This window comes from Sorex araneus, chromosome 4 (genome assembly GCF_027595985.1).
Source record: "Sorex araneus isolate mSorAra2 chromosome 4, mSorAra2.pri, whole genome shotgun sequence".
In the NCBI taxonomy this organism is placed as follows: Eukaryota; Metazoa; Chordata; class Mammalia; order Eulipotyphla; family Soricidae; genus Sorex; species Sorex araneus.
The window spans coordinates 173,925,695-173,941,956 of record NC_073305.1 but is presented as its reverse complement, the minus strand read 5'-3'; the positions used below and the strand labels follow the sequence as shown (position 1 = coordinate 173,941,956).

The 16,262-nt window shown below is 41.1% G+C and overlaps 1 protein-coding gene across 4 annotated transcripts in view; it reads right to left on the bottom strand.

The window, feature by feature from the left end:
• STXBP5 (syntaxin binding protein 5) overlaps positions 1-15,479 on the bottom strand; it is a 189,587-nt gene extending 174,108 nt beyond the window's left edge. For 2 of the 4 annotated variants that reach the window (XM_055134182.1, XM_055134184.1), the window contains exons 1-2: positions 15,231-15,479; positions 13,812-13,909 (exon numbers count right to left, since the gene is read on the bottom strand). In XM_055134182.1, the coding sequence (XP_054990157.1) occupies positions 13,812-13,909; positions 15,231-15,383 (251 nt within the window). In that variant the 5' untranslated portion in view covers positions 15,384-15,479. The remainder of the gene's footprint in view (positions 1-13,811; positions 13,910-15,230) is intronic. The other 2 variants (XM_055134181.1, XM_055134183.1) reach the window with 1 other exon arrangement.
• Positions 15,480-16,262: the final 783 nt, after the last annotated feature.

Genomic DNA, 16,262 nt, shown 5'->3' with positions numbered 1-16,262 from the left:
TTACATGGCTGGGGGCAGTTTCTGGGTATGACTGCCTAGCTACTGGAAAATGGGGGATCTGGGCGGAAGAGGATCAGTCCCGATCCGAGCAGGCTTGGAAATCTTGGCCCCAGGTAGTAAACCTCCAAAATGCTGCTGTACTGAACAATGGCCTAGTGCTGGCAAGAGGAGAACTTTTATTTTTAAAGACCTGAATCTTAAAAAGACTTATTATAATGTGATTGTTTTTCAAAAACAAGAAAATCTAACTTTTTTTTTTTCTCTTTTTGGGTCACATTCGGTGATGCTCAGGGGTTTTTCCTGGCTCATGCACTCAGGAACTATTTCTGGCGGTGCTTGGGGGGACCATATGGGATGCTGGGAATCGAACCCCAGTCGGCTGTGTGCAAGGCAAATGTCCTACCCATTGTGCTATCATTCCAGCCTCCAAAACAAGAAAATCTAAAGATCACCATAATATAGTCAAGACATAGTGATGAAAGCAATCTCAAAGTGAGACGAGTTCTAGCATCATATCAATTCTGTGTTGATTTTGTGTGAACATAAACAAGAAATCACTTAGCACCTGACAGCTTTGTTCTTCCATGCCGTTATGAGGAATAAATTAATCAACAGGTAAGTAGCAGCATACATTTATTCTACTCTAGAAAATATAAGCCTGGGGCTGGAGCGATAGCACAGCGGGTAGGGAATTTTCCTTGCACGTGGCTGACCCGGGTTCGATTCCCAGCATCCCATATGGTCCCCTGAGCGCAGCCAGGAGTAATTCCTGAGTGCAAAGCCAGGAGTAACCCTTGTGCATTGCCAGGTGTGACACAAAATGCAAAAAAAGAAAAAGAACAGAAAATACAAGCCATCAAAAATGTATTGCTAAGAAGGTTACCAGAAAAATACATGAAAATCTGTAAATTATGTGTTATAGTTGGAACAACCTCTGTGCATCAAAGATCTATTCTGATAACCCTCAGCCATCTGATTGGTTTGAGAGTCAACTGCAGGTACAAGGCCATAGTTTCAACCTCATAATCAGACAACGTGCTCTTTTATTTTTACTGCTGATACTCATATCTGATTACATATAAGGAAAATAATGTAATTCAACCTTAGGGCCTCAGTTCCTTTCCATTATTTATAAAATATTTCCTATATCAATGCTTCATAGCTCTGTCTTTGAAAATAACAGCAAATTTCCTCATGGTTATACCACAAATTCCAAGATATCAGGATTACTTTAAAATGACATCCTCTCGCCATACACTGTATTGAACTTGCTTCTTATCTGCCCTCTGCCTCTCTAAGAATATGGCTACTCAGTCTGCTGAGTATTTAACCAGTTTCTTTCAAGAAGCAATAGAGGTTCAAAATAAAAAATTACATGGCAGCCCTCATACCAGAGAACCAGAATTTTTAGAGAATAAATCCAAGCATATGTTTGGATATTGCTTGTACATAGTTTCCTGGTAGTGGTGGTTTGTTTATTTGCTGTTATCTTCACTAAAGGACTGGAGCAATAGCACAGCAGGTAGGGTGTTTGCCTTGCACACGGAAGATCAGGTTCGATTCCTCCATCCCTCTCAGAGAGCCAGGCAAGCTACTGCGAGTATCCTGCCCGCACAGCAGAGCCTGGCAAGCTACCCGTGGGATATTTGATATGCCGAAAACAGTAACAACAAGTCTCACAATGGAGACGTTACTGGTACCCGCTGGAGCAAATCGCTAAACAACAGGATGACAGTGAGAGTGACAGATCTTCACTAAAAACTCTAATATAGAGCCATTTAAAAACCTATGGAAAATATTGTGACCTCAAAGTATAACGAAGCATTATCATTCATACATTAGTATAAATGACTCTAAGTTCTCAGACTTCCTTTTTTCAAATCAAATAATGAATGGCTTTAATTTCTCATCGTAGATCTTATTTTCCAAATTTCTAATAATGATATTCTGTTTTGAACAAGCTTTTTATCAACTTGATAGCAATATCTGCAAACAAGAACTTAGGAAGTCATTACCAACATTTAATATAATGAAAAACATTTCAAAGTTGTGACCTATGAATGCATTAACAAGACAAAGCTTTTGCCAAATAACCATTTGCATTTTTATAGTGAAGTTCCACTATTCCATAGTTTTACTTCCTTTACAGATATAAATTATAAAACTTTTGTGAAAATAACGCAGCTTTATCACCTACAAAAATTAATAGATGTCCAATTTCTGGTCCAGAAAGTATGGAATTTGGAAATCACCATTTTCTTCCTAACAAATTGAAAAAAAAAAAAAAAAGAACAAACCAGAAATTGAGAGCTCCTCTTAAATCCTCAGAAGGTGACAGGGCAAACAGGTGCCATCTGTCCATCAGTTTACAACTGTCTGCTTCTCAGCTTGTCTTTGCAACAAAGAATTACAACTACCCCAAAACTACCACCCAGAAGAAAACCTTAGCAAGAAAGATCATCTGAGTAGAAATGCCTAAACTATAATTAAGGAATTGCTGGCGGTTTCAGGTACATCTAAGGGTCAGACACTTCCTGGGGAGCCCGGCCTGGGATGGGAGGGGTGTGGGGGGCTCAGTGGGAGGAGAGATTCTACACTGCCATAAGTTTACTTCCACGAGTTCCACCACGTTTTCTCAGTTAGCTTAAGAGAAAAGAACTCATTCTGCCCTCAGCAGATATGGGGGGGTGGGGAAAGCAAACATTTTTAAATATACTGAACAATACCTTCTTTTTCCATGGTCTATCCTCAGGAGAAACTGAGCACTGGGAGAGACTGATTAGCTGTTTGACCTCAGAAATGGGCGGACACGCCATTCCAATCAACTCAAATCATCGAGTCTCACCTGATCAAGAGCAGCAGCAGGGGCTGGAGGGATAGCACAGTGGGTAGGTCATTTGCCTTGCATGTGGCTGGCCTGGGTTCAATTCCCAGCATCCCATATGGTTCTCTGAGCACCGCCAGGGGTAATTCCTGAGTGCAGAGCCAGGAATGACCCTGTGCATCGACAGGTGTGACCCAAAAAGCCAAAAAATAAAAATAAAAAAGAGCAGCAGCAAGAGGGGGAGAATGAGGCACTGGTAAAACAAAGGTTCACAGATTAAGATCCGACCATAAGAATACAGAACGCGGGCTGGAGCAATAGCACAGCGGGTAGGACGTTTGCCTTGCACTCAGCTGACCCGGGTTCGATTCCCAGCATCCCATATGTTCCCCAAACACCGCCAGGAGTAATCCTGAGTGCAAAGCCAGAAGTAACCCCTAAGCATACTGGGTGTGACCCAAAAGAGCAAAAAAAAAAAAAAAAAATACAGAATGCCTCCATTCTACCAACAGGTTATCACTAGAAGTGAATCTAGGCAGAAACTTTACACCCTTTTCACAAAGACAAACTCCAAAAGGAGTACGGACCCAAAAGGAAAATGTGAAACTACAAACTTTAAAGATAACATCGAAGAAAACCAGGAGGATCCCCTTATGTACAACAACAAAAGTCAAAGCTGTAAAATAAAGTTGATAAACCAGACTTCATCAAAATCGAAAAGGTCTTGCTCAGTTTCAATAAAATAAGAATCGAGCCACAGGTCTGGGGAGTGTGTGTGGGGAGAGAATGTTTGCAAAATACCTATCTGAGAAAATCATTACCCCAAATCTACATGGAACTCCAAAATTCAACAATAAGAGAACCCAAATCCTTGGACTAGAGATGGTGTGCAGGGACCCAGGTGTGTGGCCTGCAAGTCACCAGCGCCAATGTCACAGCCAGCATCACGGGCGCTCCCAAGCATCACCAGGTGTGGCCCAGGAGGCCAGGCTCTGGGGCAGCCCTGATAACGCCCAGTACCACAGGGCAAGAGCGAGCCCCACATCTTCAGTCCTTACATGGAATTTTAGGCCTGACTAGCCAAGACTCCTCAGGAGGGGCCCCTGGGACTGGGATTCCTAAGCAACTCCTGGCAGGCCGCCATAGAGTAAATACGAATGATAAAGAAAGGGAAAATGCCTTTAAAAAAGAAAATATAAAATCAGGTTACAAGATAGGTGAATGACCTTTCCAAGCAATTACCCAAGATAAACCTGTGAAAAGGGATTCCACACCCTCCGTATGCCACTGGGGAAGTGGAAATGTTAACAAGGGTTAAGATTCCGAAAGGAATCCACCCGAGTGGTCCAAGTCCAGAAGGACAGCGCCAAACACTGATGGTAGCATGGCGCAACAAGAACTCTTGTCCAGTGCTGATGAGAGTGCAAAATAGTAAAGCTACATCTGAAGGACAGTTTTGAAGATCATTATCACCACAGAGTGCAATAATCCCACTCTTTTTTATCCACTGTCACTGTATCACTTTATCACTGTCATCCCGTTGTTCGTCGATTTACTCGAACAGGCACCAGTAACGTCTCTATTCCTCTCAGCCCTGAGATTTTAGAAGCCTCTCCTTACTCATCTTTCCCAACGATTGGAGGCTCTTTCAGGGTCAGGGGAATGAGACCTATTGTTACTGTTTTTGACAAAAAGAAAAAGAAAGAAAAAAAAAAAGAATATTCGATATTCTTTTATATCCAAAGGAGTTTAAATGTTCTATCCACACAAAAGCTGCATAGGCATGTTGACAAGTCATGTTTTTCGTAATTGACAAAACCTGGATGTAACTCAGAGGTCCTTCAGCACATGACTGGACAGAGGAACTGTGGGAAGGGCTGGAGAGAGAGAGAGTGCAGCAGGCAGGGTGCTTGCCTTGCACACCGCCAACCCGGGTTCAATCCCTGTGAGCACCACCAGGTGTGAGGACTGAGCACAAAGTGAGGAGTAAGCCCTGAGAACCACCAGGTGTTGTACAAAAAAAAAAAAAAAGAAAGAAAGAAAGAAGAAGGAAACTGTGGTGTATATGGAGAATAAAATAGTATTTAGGGCTAATGAAAAACTATCAAACATGGGGAAAAAAAAAGAAACAATGCATATTGCGTAGCACAAGAAATAAACTGAGAAAGCCACAAATATGATTACAATGATATACCATTCTGGGAAAGATGAAACGATGAAGACAACAAAAGTATCTGGGACTTGGCCAGAGAGACAGTACAGGGAATGGGGCACTTGTCCTGCACACAGCACAGCACAGAGTTGCCAACAAGCTGCCACAAGAGAACCCTGAGCACAGAGCTAGAGGTAAGCCCTGAGCACTGCCAGGACGGACCCAAGAAACAAACAAAAGGGCTGCCAGGAGTTAGTGGGAGGAAGGAATAAAATAGGGAGAACACCAAGAACTATGGAAGTGAAATTATTCTACATGTTACATGGGTAATTAAAACACATTACCTTCAGAATCAAGAGTCAAACCTAATGTACACCATGAACTTTGTATTGCAATTATGAGTCACTGCAGACTCGTCAATTCTAACAAATGTACAACCCCACTGGGAAAAACACAACCAAAGGGAAGGAAATGTTGGGTAGGGGCAGGGGTACGAAACAGATTTCTGTACCCTTTACTCAATATTGCTGTGAATTTAAAACTGTTTTAAAACTTCAAAGTATGTTTAAAAAAATTTAATATGTGAAGAAATAAATTAGCCAGTTTCATGATTATAAAGACAAATTGAATTTTGCTAACTCATAATTATAATATTCAACTAGTCTAGTAAAGCAAAACTGTAATGTATATTTTCTCGGTAAAATATTAATAATTGGGCTGGAGTGATAGCACAGCGGGTAGGGTGTTTGCCTTGCACTCGGCCAACCTAGGTTCGATCCTCCGCCCCTCGCAGAGAGCCTGGCAAGCTACAGAGAGTATCTCACCCACACGGCAGGGCCTGGCAAGCTACCCGTGGTGTATTCGATATGCCAAAAACAGTAACAACAAGTCTCACAATGGAGACATTACTGGTGCCCACTCGAGCAAATTGATGAGCAACGGGATGACAGTGACAGTGATACAGAAAATATTAATAAAATGATAAAATTAACTATTAAAGATATATAAACATAATAAAACTCCCTCTAAAAGGCTATGACATTTTGTAATAAATATCCAACAGGTTTTAAAAAATTTTCAATTGCCTTCAATGTTAAAAAAAAAAATCAAAACAAAAAATTGCAACATTTAGGTTAATATAAAATTATAAGGTTAGGTGGGTTGGAATATGCCTTTATTTATTTCTTCCACTATTACTCTGAATAAGAATTCCTTCAGTATTTACAAATTAGAGTGGCTGAACACACTCTGGCTCTTCACTGTTTTGCAGTTAGGATGGCTTCTAAAGACACTACTCCTACAAAGGAACAACTGTAATTACACAGTCTTTAGAAAAAATATTCTTGCTCAATATGCTTTGAAAGATATAAAAGAAGAAATGCATACACTCACATAGCAAAATGCTCACAACTAAACAAGTTTTTATACCAGCATCTAATCTAAGAAGCATAATGACGAAGTTCTTTGCTTAAGTATGGCAAAGTGAATTTCTAAAAATGCAGGTATCATTATAAAAAACAAAGCACAAAAACAATAGATGAAAAAACCTATTTCAACACCTTTTTCTTCCTCCCCCTCCCCCCCCCCCGCCCAAAACAAACAAAACTACACAGACGGGAAGCAATTTAGGAGAAAGTACTGAGATGTAGCTGATGCCTCTAGATTTATAGTCAGCTTTCGCAGAGTATTGCTGTGAAAAATATCAGAGGTACTGCCATTACAAGGAAAGATTATGCACTTTGAAGAAAGGTTAGGATTAATCACTCTCCAACAATCTCCCCAGGAAAGGCTTCAGAAGTTAGAGATAGCACCGACTGAAAGGGAAAGAAAACCAAAATTTCCAGTGCTGTATTTTGCAAGTGACGTGTTAAATTAAAACCTCAATTTTCACTGAAGATTATGATAAAGCCAAACAATGCATTATTAGTTAAAGAGCTCTGACATTCTCCATTTTAGGAGAATCTGTTCTTTTCAGATCGATGCTCATTGGGGGTGGTAGGGTGGGGGCCAATCCATCCCCACCATGCAAAATACTGCTCACGAGGCCTGGAGGGAGGCTTGACCAGTGCTGGGCCAGGAGTTCAAAGCATAGGATGCGACTCAAGCTATGCAGTGCCGAGGATAAGATTCTGGGGCCTCCAAGCTACACCTAAAGCAGAAAGCGTAACTACCAGTCAGCTTAGACTTCAACAGGAGTTCTGCTATTCAACAATGAAAAAATGGCTGCTTTCTGATGGTTGCCATGCTTTCTGAGGGTCCCCTTCATAAATGAAAGTTTACATTTCCACTGATTGACTTGGGTCCTGGATGCAGTCAGCAAATACCAAGAAGCTCCACACTTCGTCATCTTTAAGCAACCAATCAGATCACTTTGGACAGAGATGCTCCAAAGCATTCCCAAAGCCTCCACAGAAAAAGAAATTCTAAATCCTAGAGCTGGAAGGACTCCTGGAAATCATGCATTCCAATTTTCTCATTTTATAAGAAAGGAAACTGAAGCCCAGAAATTTTAGCTGGCTGAACCAAAATTAGCCTAAAGAATAACATACAAATCTTGTAATGAAAAGGGAATTCTTCCAAAATCCCTTCACCTTTTTTCTTAGGATAGCAAAGTCAGGTTGCAATTTTCAAAGAAAATTACACTGAAAAAGAAAAAAGAAAACAAAGAATATCAAACGGAAATAAAAACCACACTACTTAGAGTAGAAATTCTTATCAAGTACAGACTTGGTTCCCTAATAATTAACATATCCTTTTCAATTTCTTCATTTTGTTATCACACTGTTTCCCTGCAAAAGAAATCCAATGCTAAATAGCTGCTTCCAAAAAGATACCACTTTCTGGCCATTTTTGAAGTAAATATACCTGCTCCTCCCATTGCAGTAACAGCCGATCACCAATTCATTCTCTGTTCACACAAAACCTACTTTAATGAAGAGCTCAAAGTAGCAGAGTTCAAGTATCTTCAAATCTCTTTTCTCTTTTATATTTAGGATTCTAAAGAATGAGAATTCAGTGAATTCTATGCATAAAACAAACCAGCAGGAGGGTAGATAATTTTTTTTTGCCAAATTCCAGCTTAATGGTTCCACTTCCAACTACTTTGAGCAAAAATCCTGCTCCCAAATCTCTTTTTCCAATATTATTGTTTTGTAAATAAAAATAAGCCAGAAGTCAAACGTTATAATGCTCTCCCAGAAATACAAAATCAGTAATCATTTATTTATAAACTACTAATTATAAAACTCATATGTCGTTTTTATTACATCTACACAGAAGTTTTACACACTATGGATGTGAAGAGCAAAAGTATTTTAAACACACTACTGAAGACAAAAACAGTACCTTTACTTCAAAGACTCTATTAGCTATCAAAATAAATAAAATTAAGGATTTCCTAAACAGTATCTGGCACCAAGTTGCCTCTAGCAATTACTTGCTGAAAAAATTAAGGACACGAAAATTAGAACCATACACTCTCAAATTAATAGGAGTATTACACATAGCCTATTTACCAAAATCGCCCTGCAATTTCTCAAAAGCTACACAAATGGTTATATTTGTTCAGATACTAATTTCATTAGATATATAGGGTTATTACTCCTATGTAATTGGCAAAGAACTTGGGCTTAGTACAATGATACTCAACCAGGAGTATCCAGAGAAGAGAGAGAGAGAGAGAGAGAGAGAGAGAGAGAGAGAGAGAGAGACTGTGTGTGTGTGTACATACGCAGCGGTGGGGAAGCAAGCATTCAGGCTGCCACACAGAGAAAAGAAGCAACCCTCACATATTTAATAGGAAGGAACCAGGAATTTTACACAGCCTAAATGAAACGTCCAGCAAATCCACAGAACTATCCTACCAAAGTACCACCCACTACCTGAGAAACACTAACCAATGATAAGTGAACAAAATCAAACTACTAAAATTGACTTTAAACAAATACTGGCCAATCAAAAATCAGGAAACCACCAAGATCAATCCAAATGGATAACAAATGTGAAAGTGCATCAATCCTCGTGCTAAAATAAGACATCTAGGCTACCCACACAAAACGGCAATATGACAAGTTGTGAGCAATGATAGAATTCCAAACTCACCATAACTCTGCCACCATCACAGTAAGTTTTTGATTTCACTTTGTAACAGCTTCAGTACAATAATGGCAAAAATCACCATCTTCATCATTAATTTCCCTCTCCAGCTCCTATTCTGCAACTCCCCTTTTGGATCCACTTTACAACTCTAGGTATTAATAGTTCCCTAAGACATTTCATTTGGTCAATTATTTTCATCCATACCATCCGTGGCCCACTAATCATCCTTAAAAATCACAACTTCTTCCTGTTAGCATCTCCTTATATAACTGCAAAGATTCATCACTGAAAATCACCCAGAAAATGTAGGCTAAAATCCAAGGTCTCCGAGATTCCAACCAATATCTTTAAAAATCCACTAAGTTCCCTTTTCTCTTCTTTAACCAATGGTTTTTGTTCATCTAATTATGCATACCTTCCCCGATACGCTGACTCTTAGCTACTATGTGTAAAAATGGCATCAAATGAAATGAATACATTTGCAGACTGACTTAGTTGAGTATCAACAGACCCTAAATAATTCTCTATCTTTGATTATGTTTATTCATTCTAGCCCTTTCATCATTAAGACCGGAAACTTAAGGAAAGGAATTACTGCATTTTTCATTTCTTTCATGTACTCACGTACAATACACAGAAAACTAATCAAAATCACAGAATCCTTCCCTAAAGAAATCATATAAAATGACCCTTTGTTTTAAAACTAAAGAAAAAGATAATTCAAGGGCATGTACTTCTTAAGTGGCAAGAAGGAAACAGAATTCAGACCACAACTTATGATCTAATGCAATACTGAAGTGTTAGTAAAATGAACCCAAGGCACAAACTTCATTTTATAAGCCTCCATTCAGCAACGTTATGCTGCAATTTAAAATTGCCCATGCCTTATCAAAGCAGAGACTGCCTATTATACTATATGCCACATGTTCAAAAAATGATAAATGAGAGTCTTTGCTAATTATAATAAAAATGAATTCACTTTTTTTAATTCCATTTTTCTGTTTCGTGCTTGATATATTCATACTTCAAATGACCTCATCACATTTAAACAAAAATACATTTTTTGCACAGCACTTTTAGAGCTGACCTGAGCATCGACACCCCACATGGTCCCCTGAGCACAGTCAGAATTAATCCGTGAGCACAGAGGCAGGATTAAGTCCTGAGCACTGCCAAGTGTGGTACAGAAACAAAATATTTATAAATTTAAGCCAATTTTTAAAAGTTAATAGACTTTATAGTTATAATACAATGTAAAGAATTCAAAATTATCCTAGAAAGTCAGGAATCTGGATAAAGACAACAGCAGCCTTTGCAAAATACCTTTATTCTGGGGTTAATTTTTTTTTTTTTTTCACATTTCTGTGCAATCCCCAGTAGTGCTCCAGAGCTTCCTGGGTCAAGTTCTGGTGATGCTCAGATCAGTCAGTGCTGGGGATCAAACCTCAGCTTCCTGAATGCAAAGCATGTGTGCAACGCATGCACTGAAGCCCAGTGAGCTAACTCCTGTCCCAAGAACATTTTTTATCCTTTTATTTATCCATATGAGAATAATTAGATTAATTTCTCCCAATAGGTCTGACCTCCAGATTACTCAAATAAATCTATTTTGATGACCAAAAAAAGAAAATTTTAAGGTAATTACATTTTACTACTACTATACGATTATATAACACTACACTTCCCTGTTTCCTATCCATCCTCATATTTTCAACAGAAGTCAAAGACTGAAGACATGTTTATAATGATCTAGGTCAACTACTGTACATTACTATAGTAGATACATTCAATTTATCCTCATAAGATTTTGGAAAGATGTTATTTAGGAATTCAGATTTATACTAATTCTTATCCAAACATCATATATCAGATAAAACTTACTCAAGCTGTTCATGATTTTATTGTAATCTCAAAGCAGACAGATCAACTGAGTACAATCTTTCAACATCACTAAGTCACTCTGTTAGACAAATGAGAGAGCCTCTTGGAATTCCAATAGTCCAATCCTACCGTTGAATACATCTCCTGCTTCATACTCTGCAATTAACGAAATAAAAGCCTTTTTATCTAAAAATGTATTTATGCTCTAAAATATCCTCTGTGAGAAATGTATTACAAATTACATGAGCCTAATAGGAGAAGACAATAAAGAAAGACTTTTTTGGTCTTTCTTTTAAAACTATTAGAAATGGGGCTGGAGCGATAGCACAGCGGGTAGGGCATTTGCCTTGCACAAGGCTGACCCGGGTTCGATTCCCAGCATCCCATATGGAACCCTGAGCACATCCAGGAGTAGCTCCTGAGTGCAGAGCCAGGAGTAACCCCTGTGCATCGCCAGGTGTGACCCAAAAAGCAAAAATAAATAAATAAATAAAAATAAAACTATTAGAAAAACAAAAAAGAGCAAGGGCAATAAAATAACTTGTAAAATGTCTGAATGCTAAACCACTATGGAGTCCTGAAATCAGAATGTTTAAAATTTAGGGGACTAAATGTTTAGGTTACTTGAAAAGTAACAAACAACAAGGTAGAGTCTGTGTGTCCCAGGTGTGTAGCTTTGAATTTCATAACAAAGAGCAGAGCAAATAATGTGTATCTCAACTCAAGTATGTGAAAAATCACATAAAAATAAAAAAGGCCTTAGTCATTTTCTATAAAGCGAAGTCATAATAAACAAAGTCTGTAAGTCTACTTAAGCCTAACAAAAGGAATGACTAGGTTGTATTACCGGTAAGCAAACTAATTAACTAATTTACCACTCTAATGTTCATTTGAATCTCATAAAAAAAGAGAGGGGGGAAGATTTTGTAAATATTGTTCCTGATTTCATTCTTAAAAGTTAAAAAATTGAGAGTATAATTATAAACTATAATTCTAGATGCACTGTCATTCATATGTTTTTACCCATTTAAGTATGTATTAAAAAAGTCATATACAACTGATAATTTTGGACACCTAATTCCAGCTTTCATCTGGCATCAGGCATTAGGGCTAACCTTTAGCTCCTCCTTGTGTGTCAACTTGTTAATTAACAAATGCACAAGGGTGAAAGTTCTGTTTGGAATACATATTTGGTTTACAGAATTAACTTCCTGGTGGTCCTCACAATTACATTAGATGAGTGGATAAAAGAAAAAAAATTATTCGCCATAGGAAACTGAGACTACATTGGGAAAACCACAGGGGGGGAAAAAAGAGAAGAGTACTAATGTAAAAGGCACAATAATTAAAGATTTGAACCAATTCAACTTTGACTTTTAATTGATAACTTTTTTGATGGGGAAAAAAATTGCAAACAACATAACTGAATCCAACAAAGTACAACTCTTTGTCATCAGTTTTGCTAAATACTTAGTACCACACTGATGAGATTAACTTTACTCCTATCTTCACAAGATTAGAACAGGAAAACTAAAGTAGAAGGGACTGGTTATCAAGGTTAAGAATGAAATTTCTAAGCAACTGAAGTCCAAGAATATCTCAGTTTGGGGCAAGCCATTCAGGAATGCTTCCTTAGAATCTCAGAGTCAGATATTACCATTACTACTCAGATATTACCATTAGGTCTAATTGTACACTATTTATATTTACAAAGAATGGGAGAATTCACTTAATAAAATTCAATTACCCATCTGAAAACCTCTATTAGCGTTATTTATTAGCACACTAATCCACAAAAGAAATTGGAGGCATATCTTGATACCATTTAGTAGTTCTTTGAAATGAAGATTTTCAAAGATTACAGGAAACCCACAAGACACTGAGTTTTAATTCAAATTCTTTTCACCTCCCTTTTATCAGAAGTCAGGTAAGTCTAAAATGGAAATGGTGAAGTTCCTTTCATTTCTTTCTCTTTTTTGACAATAGTAATGTCTACCAAGATCATCTTTTTTTTCTGTTTATTACTAACACATTAATTCAATATAGTTAAATGTCATTATTGGGTAGCTAATATAAATACAAAATAAAAGCAAGTATCTTTTTATTTCATGATAACTTGCTCAAAAGAATAAACTATTCTCTACTGCTAAGCCTAAAAAGATGAAATTGAAGAGTCAGTATTAATAAAAGAAAAATACTATAATAATTCTACTATACTGAGTTCATATCATTAACCTGAACATATGTATATATATAAAATGGAAAATACAGCACAGAGGTAAACTTATTTATTTGCAATATACTGAGAAAAAGTTCTAAAACTTTTAGAAATATCAATGCATCCATTTTTATATAAAATTTATATTTTGCTAATGATTTTCTAAATGATGACAGAAATTATCAAATTTAAATTCAAATTCAAATTCATCTGAATAGGTTACAAATTTAACATTTAACATGAGAAAATATTTTTTAAAGCACTAATGTGCTCAGTGCAATCATGCTTAAACCTCATCCACAACTCATTCAATTCAATACACTTGTAGGATAACAAGTATTTTCCCTTAGAAACTTCTGGCTCCCTAAGATAGTCCTTAGTATAGCAAAACTTAAAGACCTGTATGTAGATACATGTTTCACTACTACAAACTGAGAAGTGAGAAACATCACAGCAACATAAAACCAAAATATGTGTAGAACCCAGGGAAAAGTCAATACCACATAATTTGCCATATCATAGACTTGATCATACCATGTTTTTAAAATTAAAGAGGAAAAGGAACTAATCACCGACATGGTGTGACGGGGGAGAATATTCATCAGGGATTTTTAAAATGAAATGAAATGAAAGGATACAGCCTTAAAGCACCAGTCTGTGTTCCGACTGCCAGGATCTTCTGTACAGGATCAAAGGCCAAGGCTGAGGGCTGATAGGGAAATCCATGGCGAACAGTCTAGGGATGGGCAGTGACATCACAGCAACCAAGGCAGCAAGCAAAATTTAAAAACAGAAAGTCAATAGGGGCGTTAGACTCACAAATCAATTAGAACTGATACAAAACAAATTCACACGCGCTTGCCGCTCTAAAAGAAACAAACCTGAAATCTACATGACAAGTTGGAAACAAATTTTTTTTTCATTGTGTTAGGGTATAAACACTTCACTTTCCACGATAGTATTCTATTGAAGAAAATGTGCCATTAATAGTATCCTACAGAAACACTGCTGAGATCAAATTAATAAGTGAACAATGGTCAAAATTCTGTAAATTCACTAAAAAACGCAAATCATGCTCCAACCCCCCCACCCCCACCAAGTGTGATAACTGCATCATTACTTTATTTGGACGCTAAATACAAGTACAGCAAAGGAAGAGCTGCCAAGGCATTATTTTAATCAAGAATCTAGGAAAGCGATTATCAAACGTATATCCCAACATTTTCTAATTGTACCGGAATGAAAAGAGTGCAGCATGTATTTGTGCATTTTGCTATTAAAAAACCTTAACACGCCGGGGCAAAAAAAAAAAAAGTGTAGTTGCACACTTTTAGGAAATTCTGATATATGAGAATCCACGGTATTTACGAAAAAGACAGCTATTAATACTGAGACAAGAGTGTATTTCTCACTGAGCAGCTGGTGACTTAATTCGCTGCATCATTCTTTCTGAAATACAAACCGCTATGACAATTGTCCTGCCATTTATATGGGGGGTGCGGAGGGGGGGTGATCACAGTGTTAACTTTGTACCCAAATCCAAACATTAAAGAACCCTGCGGTGGCATATGTTAAGGCTCCTGGACCATATCAGAAGGAAAAAGTGATGAGCAAAACACCCAGTGGGACAGGTTTGGCTTTCGGCTACAGCTTCCCAGAGGAAACTTCTCAGTTCGGTGGATTCCGTGCTTTTATACAAGGCTCGACCCCAAAGGCTCCCCGATTATTGCAACTACGTATCAAAGGGCAGCACCCTAGCTCGCAGAAGCGCCCTGGACACCAGAGCGGCCAAGTGCAAAGAGGGGAGAAAACCACCCGGAGCAGGAGTAAGATGATGTCAATCTCCAAAATAACCCGCCGAGCCCACGTCGGCCAGAGGAGGAGCGAGCAACCTCAGCTCCCTCGAGGTGCCACCGACTCCCTCCGTCCGAGTCCCGGGGGTCGCCCGCGGCGCCCCCCTCCCCGCCCCGAGACCCCCGCCCCTGTCCCCACCCGCCCTCCCCCACCACCACCACCCCCCCCCCCATCTCCGCGGGGCTGCCGCGCGCCGCGCTCACCTTGCAGAGCTGAAAGTGCTCGGACTGGAGCGTTTCCTGGATCTCGGGCTCCCGGGTCCCCGGCGGGTGCTGCTGCTGCTGCTGCTGCTGCGAGGCCGAGGACGAGCCGGCGGTCAGGCCGTCCAGCACCTTCCTGATGTTGAATTTCCTCATGGTCTCGGCGGGGCGGCCCCGCGGTCCGGCAGGGGAGGCGAGAGGCGGCGGCGGTGGTGGTGGCGGTGGTGGGGTGTGTGGGGTGGGGGGTCCTCCCCGTCGCCTCGGTCCGCGGAGAGCCGGCGCCCCCCGGGGGGCCGCGGGCAGTTTCCCGCGAGGGCCCCCCCGGCCCCCCTTCCGAGCAGCGGGGGGCCGCGAGTGGGAGGGGAAGGCGGCCGCTGGGGGGGTGGAGGGGGGGTGGAGAGCGGCGGCGAGAGAATCCAAACAGGAAACACTGCGACGCCGACGGAGCCCGCGGCCGAGCCGCCAGCACCCCGGGGGGCCGCGACCCCCTGCGCGCGTCCGTCCGTGCGTCCGTGCGTCCGTCCGTCCGTCCGTCCGTCCGCGGAGCCCGCGCAGCGCGGCCTCACCTGGCGGCCGCCGGCGGACTCTGCGCCGCGCCGCCGCCCCGGCTCGCCCCCGCCGCCGCCGCCGCCGCCGCGTCCATGGCCCGCGGCCCCGCCGCTCCGCGCCCGCCCCGGCCCCGCGCTCCCTCGGCGACGCGTCCTCCCGCGGCGGCTACTCCTCCTCCTCCTCCTCCTCCTCCTCCTCCTCCGGGCGAGGGGGCGGAGATGGGGTGGGGTGGCGGGGTCGCCGCCGCCGGCTCTCGGCTCCCGCGGGCAGCCGCTCGCTCGGCCTCCCCGCGCCGCTCAGCGCCGCTGCCCGGCCGGCATCGCTCCTCGCGCGCCCGGCGCCGCGCCGCGCTCCGCCTCGCTCCCCCCCGGCCGCCGAAACCGGCCCGTCCGCGCTCCTCGGGCAGCTCCGGCCGCCGAGCAATCCCGCGCCGCCCGCCCGCCCGGGCGCCTGGGCGCTCCGCACCAACGCCCGCCCCGAGCAGCG